General features: G+C 40.9%; 1 protein-coding gene across 5 annotated transcripts in view; it reads left to right on the top strand.

Annotated features, from left to right (window-relative positions):
* The window catches only part of PIGF (phosphatidylinositol glycan anchor biosynthesis class F), a 120,772-nt gene that overhangs the window by 88,782 nt on the left and 17,242 nt on the right, over nt 1-14,748 (top strand). For all 5 annotated transcript variants that reach the window (XM_062209384.1, XM_062209385.1, XM_062209388.1 and 2 more), the window contains one exon: nt 965-1,081. In XM_062209384.1, the coding sequence (XP_062065368.1) occupies nt 965-1,081 (117 nt within the window). The remainder of the gene's footprint in view (nt 1-964; nt 1,082-14,748) is intronic.

Here is a 14,748-nt window from a genome sequence, read left to right as displayed (position 1 = left end):
TGTGTGGCCTGTAGAGAATTTACTGTAATGATATGTGTCAATTAGTTAGGATTCACATTTCAGTTCTTGATAAATGTGATTCTGATGTTCCTGAAAAAAGTTTGCTTTAAAAGGAAAGTCAATAGATTTCTGTATTTATATACTTCATAAGTCAGTGTTGACAGTTTAAATGTAAAGTTTAGCCCAATAACTTTCAAAACTGTTCAATTTCAAACCAGTTACAACCAGATTCATAAATATTTCTCATAATGTTTATTATCTATTGGTGGACTTCAGTTTACCAGGGATCAACTATCATGGTGAAATGAGTGATGATAGATACATTAAGACCTATGTGTACAAGTACAGTTACGTGTGCCTGTACTTAGTTGTATGTAGACACAAACTGAGAGGTTATTTTCTAAACAGGGAAGGACAAACCTTGGTCATGGGGCTGGTAGTTTCCGTCTAATCTTACAGTAGAATGAGTGTCTGGAATGATGGTTCTCAGAATGTATGGTCTTCAAACCAGCAGCATCAGCCTTTGATCAAAATGCACATTCTAAGGCCTCAATCAGAAACTCTGGAGATGGGACTCCCAAATCTTTAATTTATCTAATTCTCCAAGTGGTTCCAGATAAATTAAAGTTGAACCACTTGTTGTAGAGAAAGTTGTAGAGACTCTAATAAAGAGAACATGAATTTCTAGAAATGGAATTCCTTGCAGTGGAAGTCTCAGTATGAATCTTTGGGTTTATAACACTTATGAAATCAATTGTTAAAATCCATATATATTTCTAGATTGTTTGTCAAGGCTCTCATTTTGCTAGAAAATTATTTATAGTCATCACTTTGTTAGAACTCACCTTCCCTTTCAAAGTAGAATAGAAAGAAATTTTTTTTTTATGTAACTAAGATTACATAAGTATATGAATGTACATCTTCAGCACTTTGTAAAAAATTAATGAAGCTTTTTTCTTCGTAGGTTGGTGTTGGAAACATTTTTGTTCGCAGTTATTTTGTCTACCTTCACTACTGTCCCTTGTTTATGTTTGTTGGGACCAAATCTCAAAGCATGGCTAAGAGTTTTCAGTAGAAATGGGTAAGTTCTAATTTTATGTTTTAGTGATGTTTGAAATTAAAAAAAAAAAAACTAATGGAATGTTTTCCTGTTTGTGGCAGTTTGCTGATTTTCCCGAGTGCAGTTGGTTCTCAGGTACAGCGAGGGGGCCCCTGCAGCGGGGGACCGGGGTTAGCGCATAGATGGTTTGCAGAGGGCTCATGCAGCCAGAGCTACAGGTCCTTCCCCACCGTATGAAAATCAGCTCTGCTTTTTTCTGTATGGTAGAATTCTGTTTAGCCTCTTGTTTGGAAACAAATATTTTCTGCTACCAAAAGAAAGCTTTGAAAACCATTGTTCTTAAACAGTTTGGCACTGTGATAAAATTGCCACAAATAAAATTGCTTACGTATGTTTTATAATCTAGAAATGGAGTCCATAATCTAAAAATGTCTTGTGTAGCAACAGTTTCTTATTTAGCCTTTCTTTGTGGTAAGAAAACAGAGTGCTAGTTTTATAGGATTTCATTTCCTTAGCAGGCATGTATTTTTCCAGCATAGTTAAGTTAAAACCAGAAATGGTTGATCTCTAAGAAAATCATATCATGGAGTTGGCATTGTGGCATAGTAGGTAAAGCTGCTGCCTGCAACACTGGCATCCCTTATGAGTGCCAGTCCAGCTCCAGCTCTCTGCTAATGGCCTGGGAAAAGCAGTGGACCGTGTCCCAAGTGTCTGAGTCCTGCCATCCTTGTGGAAGAACTGGAGGAATCGTATGGCTTCTGACTTCAGTCTGAATCAGCCCTATATTGTGAGGCCACTTTGCGGGTGAATCAGCTGATGGAAGATCTTTCTCTCTCTGTCTCTACCTCTCTCTAACTCTTTCAAATAAATAAGTCTTAAAAAAAAAAAAAGAAAAAATTATTTGATGTCTGTGTTTTTCTTAAATAAAGATTTATTTTATTTATTTGGAAAGGTGACAGAGAGGGAGAGATCTTCCATCCACTGGTTTGCTCACCAAATGAACATAACAGCCAGGGCTGGGCCAGGCCAAAGCCAGGAGCTAGAACTCCATCTGGGTCTCCCACAGAGGCCCGAGTTCTTAGGCCATCTTCCATTGCTTTCCCAAAGGCATTAGCAAGGAGCTGGATCTGAAGCAGACCTGCTGGGGCTCCAACTAGCCCTCTGATATGAGTTGTTTGCATGCAGGCAGCGGCTTAACCCATTGCACCATTAATGCCAGCCCTGATGTCCATAATTTTGTTCTGTTTATCACCCATCAGCAGAAACTTCTGGAGCACTTACTCTGCACTAAGCTATGCTGAGGTCTTTGTGGATTCTGAAGTCTTAGTAAGATTTCTTTACCTGAGTAGCATGCATGTTCAAGGTTAAGGAAGGAAATGAGTGAAAAAATAGGAGACTAAGATTGTGTAAATCCAATGGCGAGTGATGTAGGAACACAGAGGACTAGGGGACCAATTAGGAGTGGAGCTGAAGAGGGGGATGATCTGTGATAGACATGGATCAGGAGTGTAGGATCTGGTGACACCAAGAAGAAAGGGAAAGACCTTGTGTGCCGGGGGAACAGGTGAAAGCATAGAAACGAAAATGAAAGTGGTGTTTTTGTGTAATGGGGAAAGGCACAGCCCATGGAGAGCAGGTGATGCGTGCTGGATAGGTTGGCTTCATAAATAACAGAATTCATCTTTTGAGATTAATGTTGTTTTTTAAAAGATTTATTTATTTGAAAATCAGTTACACAGAGAAGGAGAGGCAGCGAGAAAGGTGGGGGGGCGGTTTCCATCCACTGGTTCACTCCCCATTTGGCTGCAACAGCCAGAGCTGCGCTGATCCTAAGCCAGGAGCCTGGAGCTTCTTCCAGGTCTCCCACGTGGGTACAGGGGCCCTAAGATTTGGGCCATCTTCTACTGCTTTCCCAGGCCATAGCAGAGAGCTGGATTGGAAGTAGAGTAGCTGGATCTCAAACCGGCGGCCATATGGGATGCCGGCGCTGCAGGCAGCAGGTTTACCCACTACACCACAGCGCAGGCCCCAATTTTATTATTGGTTGTTTTTTTTTTTTTTTTTGACAGGCAGAGTGGATAGTGAGAGAAAGAGACAGAGAGAAAGGTCTTCCTTTGCCGTTGGTTCACCCTCCAATGGCCGCCGCGGTTGGCGCGCTGCGGCCGGCGCACTGCGCTGTTCCGATGGCAGGAGCCAGGTGCTTCTCCTGGTCTCCCATGGGGTGCAGGACCCAAGCACTTGGGCCATCCTCCACTGCACTCCCTGGCCACAGCAGAGAGCTGGCCTGGAAGAGGGGCAACCGGGACAGGATCGGCGCCCCAACCGGGACTAGAACCCGGTGTGCCGGTGCCGCAAGGCGGAGGATTAGCCTGTTAAGCCACGGCGCCGGCTTTATTATTGGTTTTTTTAAGAAGCATCTCCTGTTCATAAAGTCTCTAGAAAACAAGACCAGTGTGATGGCCAAAAGCTTTTTTCCATGTTGTTAGCATAGTATGCCAGATGGAATTAATTTATTTTAGCATTTAGTTAGAAATGATTAAACAGTGAAAACTGGTTAAAATATTTTTGATTGGGATTGATGATTTCTCCAGCTTTGAATTCTGTATCTAATAATAATAATGGTATATTTGAGAGAGACATTACCTTATTTGACAGTTAGTTCTGCTATAATGTGGTATATATGTTCCCAGAAATCAACACATGACGCAAAATTGGGCAGTAAAAACCACAGAGCCCATAGGAAAGGTAGGCTTGGGGCATTGCACTCAAAAGCCTCAACACTCCTACGTAAAGAGAAGGTAGGAATGTAGTAAAAATGGCAGTGTGGTTTTACACATTAGATGGTTAAGAAACACATTATAGTAGCTATGACCCTTTCCCTGGAAAAGATCTGCAGTTTGCGTTTGGAAGCAGAGGTGCCTCTTACTGAGTAACAAGTTGCATATCCCTTATACAGAATGCCTGAGACAAAAGTGTTTCAGATATTGGATTTTGGAGTGTTGTGTGTGTGTAATGAGGATTGGGATCCAAATTTTAACATGGAGCTCGTTTGTATGTCATATACACCTTCCATTTATAGCCTGGATGTAATGTTATGTGGTATTTTTAATAACTTTATGCATGAAACAGAATTTCATGGTGTGGAATTTCCTACTGTGGCATCATGTTGATTCTAAAAAGGTTTCAGATTTTGGAGCATTTGAAATTTTGGATATTTGGAATAGAGAAGCTCAGCTTGTATTATTAAGTTGTGAAGGGTGGATGTTTGAGATTTGACCAAAAGTTAACACCACATGTGGGTGTTGACATGTGGGTGGCTCATGACAGCAGTGATAAACAGAGGTAGCTGGGAGAAAAATTGTTTTCTTTTTCAAAATGTATTGAGCTGTCATTCACATTACTTGTTTAAAGTGTACGCTTTAATGGTTTTTAGTCTATTCAAAGATATGGGCAACCGTCACCAGAATCCCTTTTAGAAAGTTTTATCAGCTTGGAAAGGAACAGTGTGTCCTTTAGTTAGGACTTCTCTCTGGCAGTACTGCTGTCCTGCGCGGCTGGCAGAGTTTGGAGGGACACCTGTGTTTTGTGTGTTCTTGTGCTGTGTGGTGTGGCTGGGTGTAGTGGTTTGCGTTTACACTGAGTGTGTCTCACAGAATCATTCCCCAATACAGCAATCCAGCTACTACAGATTTGAATCTTCAAAACAAACATTGTAGGAGGCCTGACTGTATAAATTCCTGGTATTTTTAAATTGAAAAATATTAAATGTTGGGCTGGTGCTGTGGCGCAGTGGGTTAGCCCTCCGCCTGCGGTGCCTGCATCCCATATGGGCGCCAGTACTAGTCCCAGCGGCTGCTCTTCCAATCCAGCTCTCTGCTGTGGCCTGGGAAAGCAGTGGAGGATGGCCCAGGTCCTTGGGCCCCTGCACCCATGTGGGAGACTGGGAAGAAGCACCTGGCTCCTGGCTTCGGATCAGCATAGCTCCGGCCACTGCGGCCATCTGGGGAGTGAACCAATGGAAGGAAGACCTTTCTCTCTGTTTCTCCCTTTCACTGTCTGTAACTCTACCTCTCAAATAAATAAATAAAATCTTTAAAAAAATATTAAATGTTAAAACTCTTATTGGCTCTAAGCTGAAAAGCCCTTCACTCAGCCCAACTTCCAAAGTGACCACTGCAGCTGAGGGGACGGCCAAGTAGGGTCAGCAACATTGCAGGCAGAACTGTAAATTTCTTGTTAGAGATGCCACCTGCCTTGACCTGACCAGCTCTCCTCCCAGGCCAGCTAAGTAATGAAAGTCAACAGAGTGCCTTCCCCTAGGAAGTTCACACCTCCCTTAGGATATACCCCATGTGAAGAGATAGATAGGTCTGGGCCTCTTAACTTACAAAGCCTAAAGCCCAACAGATTATCAAGCCCCTTCTGTCAGGTTCTATTTGCCTCTCAATCAGAAAACTTAATTGTAGCTTAGGCAGCACCTTTCTTAGCTCCTCTAATAATGACTCTGTCCGTTGTTCTAGACCCTGTCTAGTGCACTTGGGCCTCATTCCTTTGTAATCATAACCTCTACTCTACCACCAATGGCTTTACTCCCAACCTGTGTGTACTGATGGTCCTCTTCCCCACTTAATGCTGTATAATTGTTCAGACCTGGTTAATGCCACTCTTAGGATCATTGGTTACTATCCTCACTCTGTCTTTTATGACCTTGTCTAAATATGATCAGAGTCGGCAAACTTGGAAGGCTTCCATAGCCTTGGCAACTCATGACGACAGCCTAGGGTGGTTACTGGCGCCATAAACTAGAGTGTCAATTTGTTGGGTCAACAACAGGAGTCACTGTGCACTTGCTCCTCATGTGGGATCTCTGTCCTTAATGTGCTGTACATTGTGATTTAATGCTATAACTAGTACTCCAATAGTATGTTTCACTTTGTGTTTCTATGTGGGTGCAAACTGTTGAAATCTTAATATATACTAAATTGATCTTCTGTATATAAAGAGAATTGAAAATGAATCTTGATGTGAATGGAAGGGAAGAGGGAGCGGGAGAGGGGAGGGTTGCGGGTGGGAGGGAAGTTATGGGAGGGGGAAGCCATTGTAATCCATAGCTGTACATTGGAAATTTATATTCATTAAATAAAAATTAAAAAAAAAAACTCAAGGGAAACAGAAACTCTCCTTAGTTTCTCAGAGTAATTTCTCATAAAATGAATATGTATACTTTTTTAAGACTTATTTATTTATTTGAGAGGCAGGGTTACAGACAAGAGAGGGAGAGACAGAAAGGTCAGTCTTCCATCCACTGGTTCACTCGCCAAATGGCTGCAAAGGTCTGAGCTGGGCTGATCAGAAGCCAGGAGCCAGGAGCTTCTTTCAGGTCTCCCATGTACGTGCAGGGGCCCAAACACTTGGGCCATCTTCTGCTGCTTTCTGAGGCCATAGCAGAGAGCTGGGTAGAAGCGGAGCTGCCAGGATTTGAACTGGTGCCCATATGGGATGCCTACACTGTAGGCAGAGGCTTAACCTAGTACGCCACAGCGCTGGCCCCTTTCTGGACCTGTTTTAACCCTATTTCTACTTTTAGGCTGAACTGTATTTTGCTTTCTGCTAGGTAAAAAAAAAAAAAAAATTATCATACAGTTGACCTTTTGAATCTTGGTGAATAAATCCTCTGATTTTTTTTTTTTCATTCCTGTCAGCACTTTATCCCTTCTCAGAACAAAAGTAAAGCTAAAAATTGTAGGGAAGGAGATAACCATTTTTTAGCAACAGATTGAAAAGAGATTTGTAAGTTTGATAATAGATAGCATGAAGGGTTTGGGGAAGCAGAAGCCAGCAGTGGTGTTGAAACTCTACAAAGTGTCACTGGGTTCAGGCACTCTGAAGGGCAGTTAGTGATACAGTTGGCTCTCCACACATGTGAACTCCACAGGTATTCAACCAACCGCAGATTTGAAAATACTTTTTACAAAATTGCATCTGTGTTGAACAGGTACAGATTTTTTTTTTCTTTATATTTCTTAAATGGTACAGTGTAACAAAGTTTGCAGTGTAAAGGGTATCATAGGTCATCTAAAGATGATTTACAGTCTATGGGGGGATATGCATAGGTTATATGTAAACGCCACATTATTTTATATAAGGGACTTGAATATCCACGGATGTGGGTATCTGTAGAGGATCCTCAAACCCATTCCGCTCAGATACCAAGGGACAGCTATATCTATAAGAATTGGAAATGCATATCTTTGACAGTTCTGCTTCTAGGATATTATCCAGTAGGTATACATACTTGCATACCTGCAAATGTTGGATATATGAGATTATCCATTTCACCATTGAAAATAACCTAGATGTCCTTTAGTAAGGGATATAGTTAAATTTTTTTTTAAAATTTATTTATTTATTTATTTGAAAAGCAGAGTTATAGAGGGAGAGAAAGGGAAAGAGAGAGAGACAGAGGACTTCCATCTGCTAGTTCACTTTCCAAATAGTCACAACGGCCAGTCTGAGCCAGGTTGAAACTAGGAGCCTAGAACTCCAGCTGGGTCTCCCACTTGGGTGCAGGGCCCCAAGTATGCAGGTCATCCTCTGCTGCTTTCCCAGGTGCGTCAGCAGGGAACTGGATCAGAAGTGGAGCAGCCAGGACTCCAGCCATTGCATCTCAGGTGGTAGCTTACCTTGCTGTACCACACGCCAGCACCTAATTGAGTTAAATTTAATCCACATCATGGAACACTATATGGCTATAAAACTACACATGAAAAAAAAAATCTGTTATTTACTCTGTGTTAAGTAGAAAAAAATGAGGTGCAAAAGTATCACCATTTATGTTACCCATTGGTGGGGGCTGAGGGTAGACAGTGCCTGTGTCTTTGGAAGGGCACATATGAAGCTGACAAACCTTGGTTGTCTCCCAGGAGTCAAAGCGAGGAAAGTTTCCACTGAATGCCCTCTGCTGTCTTTGGAAAGTTGAACTGTACTAATGTACTTCTAACGTTAATGGAAAATTATAACAGGTTAGATTTTGCTAATACATGTCTTACTCCTTGCTTATTGAAAGTTAGGCCTGTATTGAGAGGCTCCTAGATTCTCTGATGCTACCTCTACTTAGTGGACAACAGAGGTTGTCCTAAAAGTTTCATCATGCAGCTGGAGAACAGTTCAGCTTCTAGAGTACTTGGCTAAAAACAGTCCATTTGTAATGCAGAACAGTAGAATCTAGTATCACACAGGCCATGATGTGATATTACTAATACAAAAGATACTTCAGTAACTTTTAAAACATTTTCATGTTATAGTGTTTTCAGAGCAATTGGTGAGATACTCTTACTATCACTCTTTTCTAGAGAAAGTTACTAGAAAGCTGACAGGTTAAGTGATTTTCTCAAGCTCTATAGCCAGTAAGTGCTAGGGCTGGGACTTGAATCTAGATCATCTGACAGTATAGAAATTATAATTGAGGGTAGAAAATGGGTTCCTTTTTTCTCTGTATGGTGGCCATAGGTTCCTAACTTCATGGTTATATGACTAGATATGTAATATGTAATAAAATTACATATTTATATATTACATAATAAAAATATGTAATATGACTAGAATATAAGTAACATGTAATTTGCAGGATAGTTTTCAGAACTGAGGGAGATAATGAGTGAAGTCAAATAGGTGCACAGCCAGTCCTGACTGTAGGTTTTCTTGGTCCTTCTTCCTGCTTTTGGATAACAGATCATAGAGTGCAGCACTTTCACAACCATGGATTAGAAGTGATTGTTTTCTTCAGTTAATTTTTTTTGAAGATTTACTTATTTATTTGAGAGGCAGAGCTACAGAGAGGCAGAGAGAGAGAGAGGGAGAGGTCTTCCATCTGCTGGTTCACTCCCCAAATGTATGCAACAGCTGGAGCTGGGCCATTCTGAAGCCAGGAGCCAGGAGCTTCATACAGGTCTCCCGTGCCCAAGGACTTGAGCCATCTTCCACTGCTTTCCCAGGCCATAGCAGAGAGCTGGATCAGAAGTGGAACAGTAGGGACACAAACCCGCGCCTATAGGGGATGCTGGCACTGCAGCGCTGGCCCCTTTTTTGGTTAATTTCATGTGAAGTTCATTTGCCCTTTGCCATGACAGGGAAACTCAATTCTTCATGAAGTCTCCACCACACATTAGTGTTAATTCAATTTCTTCCCAATACTTTTATCATACTTTTCAAGAATTTAGTGTAGCGAATATGTCGGATACTGATTGAGCTAGAAGAAAATTTGATGAGTTAACTTGCTTAATGTTAGAGTTGGCCTTCTTAAATATTCACCTTTATGCAGAAATATAAAATTCAAAGATACGGTTATTGAAATATCTGTAAGAACAGTTAGTCATATGTTATATTGAAATACAGTTTCAATATATAGTTTAACATTATTAGTATTCCATCAAACTTTAATTTCAAAGAATTATTATTTAAGGAGGGTATATGAAATATATGAAGAATATATATTTTCATATTCAATAACTGGAAAAGAAATTAAAGTTCTAATTTGAAGTTTATATTGCTATAGTTATAATTTAAGGAATGGATTTTAAATACTTGAAGTACTGATTAAAGATTTTTGAGCTTTAAATTCTTTTGGTATTCATCCTATATTTCATTTGTAAAACACACCAGAGTGTTTTAATACAAAGCAGACTCAATTGAACTATGTCTGATTGCGATGTTCAGTGTGAATAAGCCAACCTTGAATTGGCATGATGTGGTAGTGTAGAGTCAACATAAAAGTATTACTATTTTTAGCAAAATAATTTTATATAATTTTTATGTTTTTGCACATTTATAGAAAACTTAATACTGAGTAGATGATAATCATGAAGACTGAGAACACAAAAACTTTAAGAAGTGCATAGAATTTACATCATGAATAAGGATCAATTTTGATACTATTGAGAGTTACTTCACAATTCAATGACACCGTTTTAATAAGATTTTCCTTAAAGTAAGTGTAAAGCTGTTCTAGGAAAACAAAACAAAACAACTAAAGAATGCTGTTATAAAGAAACTTGAAGATAGAAAAGTCATTTGGTTTCTTAAAAGAGTCTGTCAACATATAATGAGTATACTTAATACTAAATATATAAAATCTGTGCTACTTCAGTTCATTTTGCTGTTGCCTTGGTGTTAAAATTTTAATTTTTAAAAAACATATAGATGGCTGGCACCATGGCTCACTAGGCTAATCCTCCGCCTGCGGCACCAGCACACCGGGTTCTAGTCCCGGTCGGGGCGCTGGATTCTGTCCCGGTTGCTCCTCTTCCAGTCCAGCTCTCTGCTGTGGCTCGAGAAGCCAGTGGAGGATGGCCCAAGTGCTTGGGCCCTGCACCTGCAAGGGAGACCAGGAGAAACACCTGGCTCCTGGTTACGGATCAGCACAGTGTGCCGGCCGCAGTGGCCATTGAGGGGTGAACCAACGGAAAAAGGAAGACCTTTCTCTCTGTCTCTCTCTCACTTTCCACTCTGCCTGTCAAAAACAAAAACAAAAACATATAGACTTCTTTATAAGGCAGAATAATAATTTGACTACTGTACACCTGTGTTTTCGTTGAAGTCTGTTTTTGGATGTGTTAGCAGTTAAATGCTGTTATTTGATTATGTAAGTTAGACCTGATCACTTTAAGTAAACTAAGTAGTTTCCTGAAAAGAAATAAATATAAATCTGTAGTGATTTTGCCCAGAGGAAAGCATCACACTTAGACCAATTTGTGTAGATAAAGACATCAGGCCTCTCTGTGTCATGTTTGTATTGAAATGGATTTTATATTGGGAGAAAAAAAAAATCATTGTGAACCAAAAATTTATTCATAGAAAAAGGAGGTAATATGGGCACAAAAATTTATTGGCCAAGAGGCATTTATTCAACGGAAAAGGAAAAATCTGCTTAGCCACTAGGAGGAGTTTTACCGTCTGTCTGTCTGTCTGTCTCTCTCTCTGATGATGATGATGAAAAGTTAAATGATATAAAAGATCAAATTTGAGGTTGGTGTTAGGGTTTAACAGGTTAGGCTGCCACATGAAACATCCATATGGGCACCTGTTCAAGACCTGGTTGCCCCACTTCCAATCCAGCTCCCTGCTGGTGTGCCTGGGCAATCGGTGAAGAATGGCCAAGTGCTTGGGTGCCTGCACCCATGTGAGAAACTCAGAAGAAGCTCCTGATTCCTGTCTTCAGCCTGGCCCAGCCCCTGCCATTGCAGCCATTTGGGGAATGAACCAGTGGATGCAAGATTCTCTGTCTCTGTCTCTTCCTCTCTCTGTAACTCTGACTTTCAAATAAATAAATAGATCTTTAATAAATCTTTTAAAAAAATCAAATTCATTTAAACAGTATTTTAATGACAACATATCTAAACCACCAGTGTTTACTGTTAACTGCCCTCAGGTGCCTGATACTGGGTCTGGCACATAGTGAGCACTCAAAATGGTCTATTCATTCAATTTTTCTAAAAAAGACATTTATTTATTTGAAGTCAGAGTTACAGAGAGAGGGAGGTAAAGAGAGAATCTTCCATCTGCTGGTTCACTCCTCAAATGGCTACAACTGCCAGGGCTGAACCAAGCTGAAGCCAGGAGCTTCATCTGGGTCTTCCATGTGAGTGCAGGGGCCCAAGCACTTAGGCCATCTTCTGCTGCTTTTCCTAGGCCATTAGCAGGGAGCTGGATTAGAAATAGAGCATCCAGGACTCAAACTGGCACCCATATGGGATGCTAGTATCACAGGAGGCTGCTTTACCACAGCGCGGTTAATCTTGATAGAATGTATTATAGGGTAGCTAGTTTGTACTTGGAGCTCATTGTCATGAAAATTGACTGTTACAAGGTTACAGTAATACAGCAAGCCATTTATTCTTTTCTCATCTGTATGGACTATATGTTTATGCTTCTTAACTGTGGAAAAAATTATCCAATAACTGTAGAATTTTGGTGACATTATGGAAACTTACACAGTGGTAATAAAGTAATGCCAGTGCTGCTACAAAGTAGTTAATAGAACTTACCTGTTTTGTTTCTTTTTATCATGATCTTTTTTTTATTGCTATCGACTTCAAAGAAATTATAGAGGTTCTCCAAAGAATAATGATATTTACTTGGGAATAGCAAAGCATTGCAATAGGAATATGCATGCCATAGTAAACTATGAGCATATTCAGAGTGTGAGGCAAGAAGATGTGCTTAAAAGCAAAGATGAGGACAATTACGTAGATATTTTGGAGCAGTGATTAATAACCAGCATGACACTGGACTGAGGTTGAACAGACAGTTGCTGGGCAGATGTCTTTGTGGTTGTGCTTTTAGAATAAGGTTTTGATGACCTCTGTGCAAGCTTGTGGTCCTGGCAGAGTCTTGCAATAGTTACTGTAGGCAGTCACGTGTAAGAACCCTTCCTTTATAACCTCCTGGCTTTATCTTTTGTTAGGATTGACACAAATGACTCCAGCTTTCACATTACAGATGAGTGTGTTTGTATGTAATATATGCATTACATAAATATATATATGTAACAAATCCATGTTTAAAATTAAAGTTTCAAATAATAGCATATAAAAAATTAAGGATCTTAATTTTGTCAGAGGCAATGATTACTAATAGATTTTATATGTTCTAATTTCTTGTGCATGTAACATGTCATTTTTTAAATGTTTATTCTCATCTACTTGACAGAGCAACAGAGAGAAAGAGAAAGGGAGAGGGAGGGAGAGAGAGGGAGAGGGAGAGGCAGAAAGAGAGGTCCTCAATCCAGTGATTCACTCCCTAAATACCCACAACAGCCATAGCTGAACCAGGCCAAAGCCAAGAGCCCAGAACTCCATCTGAGCTTCCCACATGAATAGCAGGGACCCAAGCACTTGAGCTGTCATCTGCTACCTCCCAGGATGCATTAGCAGGGATCTGGATCAAAAGCAGAGTAATCAGGACTCAAACTAGCACTCTGATTGGATGCAGGCATCTCAAGCAGCAACAAAACCCACTGTACCACAGAGCCTGCCCCCATATCTGTAATTTTAAGACCAAAATGATTAATTACTATTTTAAAAAATTATTTAGGCTGGCGCCGTGGCTCACTAGGCTAATCTTCCACCTGCGGCGCTGGCATCCCGGGTTCTAGTGCCGGATTCTGTCCCAGTTGCTCCTCTTCCAGTCCAGCTCTCTGCTGTGGCCTGGGAAGACAGTGGAGGATGGCCCAAGTGCTTGGGCCCTGCACCCGCATGGGAGACCAGGAGGAAGCACCTGGCTCCTGGCTTCAGATCGGTGCAGCATGCTGGCTGTAGCAGCCATTTGGGGAATGAATCAACGGAAGAAGACCTTTCTCTCTGTCTCTCTCTCTCTCTCTCTCTCACTCTCACTGTCTAACTCTGCCTGTCCAAAAAAAAAAAAAAAATATTTGTTTACTTATTTGAAAAGCAGAGAGAGACAGAGACAGAAATCTTTCATCTAGTGGTTCATTCCCCATATGCTTACCAAAGCTTGTGCTGGGCTAAGCTGAAGGCAGGAACTAGGAACCCAATCTGGGTCTCCAACATGCGTGGCAGGGCCTCAACTACTTGAGCCATTACCACCACCTCCCAGGCTATGCCTTAGCTGGAAGCTGGGATTGGAAGGTGAGCCAAGGCTCAAGCCCAATATATATTTAGGGCTTGAGTCTCCAATATAGGATGTGGGCATCCCAGACAGCATCTTAACGGCTATGCTAAAGGACTGCCCCAGATACTGCCTTAGAACTTGCTTTCTTTCTACTAATATATTATGAACATCTTTACCTGTGTGGGTATGTATCATCCCTCTTTTTTGCATGGTATTCTTAGTGTATCTTGATGTGTTAGGAGTAACACAAAGTTTCAACTTGTTTAACAGTAAGGAAACCGATGATGTCACATAATAAGGTCAGATGGGTCAGGGCACTGAAAGCATGTGACCATGATTCTTCTGTTTCTTCTTTTTCTAAAGATTGATTTATTTGAGAGGTAGACTTACAGAAAAAGAGAGGAGAGACAGAAAGGTCTTCCATCCACTGGTTCACTCCTCAAGCGGCAGCAATGGCTGGAGGTAGGCCAATCAGAAGCCAGAAACGGGAGCTCCTCCCAGGCTACCGCATGGCTGCAGGGGCCTGAGCATTTAGGCCATCTTCTACTGCTTTCCCAGGCCGTAGCAGAGAATTGGATCAGAAGAGGAGCAGCTGGGACACTAACCAGTGCCCATAGGGCCACAGGAGGAGGCTTAGCCCACTATACCACAGCACCGGCCCTGTGGCCATACTTCTGACAGATCTTCTGGTTCTTATCCTCACGCTGGGAGTGAGATGGTAGCAGCAGCTTCTTTAGTTTTCCCAAACTGATCCTTGGGAGTAAGACTGGGTTCACCGTGATTTCTTGGTCTAATCATTAGAGCTGAGATAAATATCAAATAATTTATCATCATTGTAAGTATTCCATATGCCATGATTTTTTAAAATTTCCTATTGAATATTATCAGATTTCTGTAATTATAATATTATGAACATCCTTGTTTCATTTAATTTTTTATATTTGTGCCAAGAGTTTCTGTAGGCTAAGATTCCTGGAGTAGAATTCCTAGATGAACAGAAGTTGTCAACCTGAAGTTCTAATTTTAATAATGTGTATATCTCTCTATATACTAGGCTACTT

This window comes from Lepus europaeus, chromosome 13 (genome assembly GCF_033115175.1).
Source record: "Lepus europaeus isolate LE1 chromosome 13, mLepTim1.pri, whole genome shotgun sequence".
In the NCBI taxonomy this organism is placed as follows: domain Eukaryota; kingdom Metazoa; phylum Chordata; class Mammalia; order Lagomorpha; family Leporidae; genus Lepus; species Lepus europaeus.
Note: the sequence above shows the minus strand (reverse complement) of the source record. Positions and strands in the feature narration are given on the sequence as shown.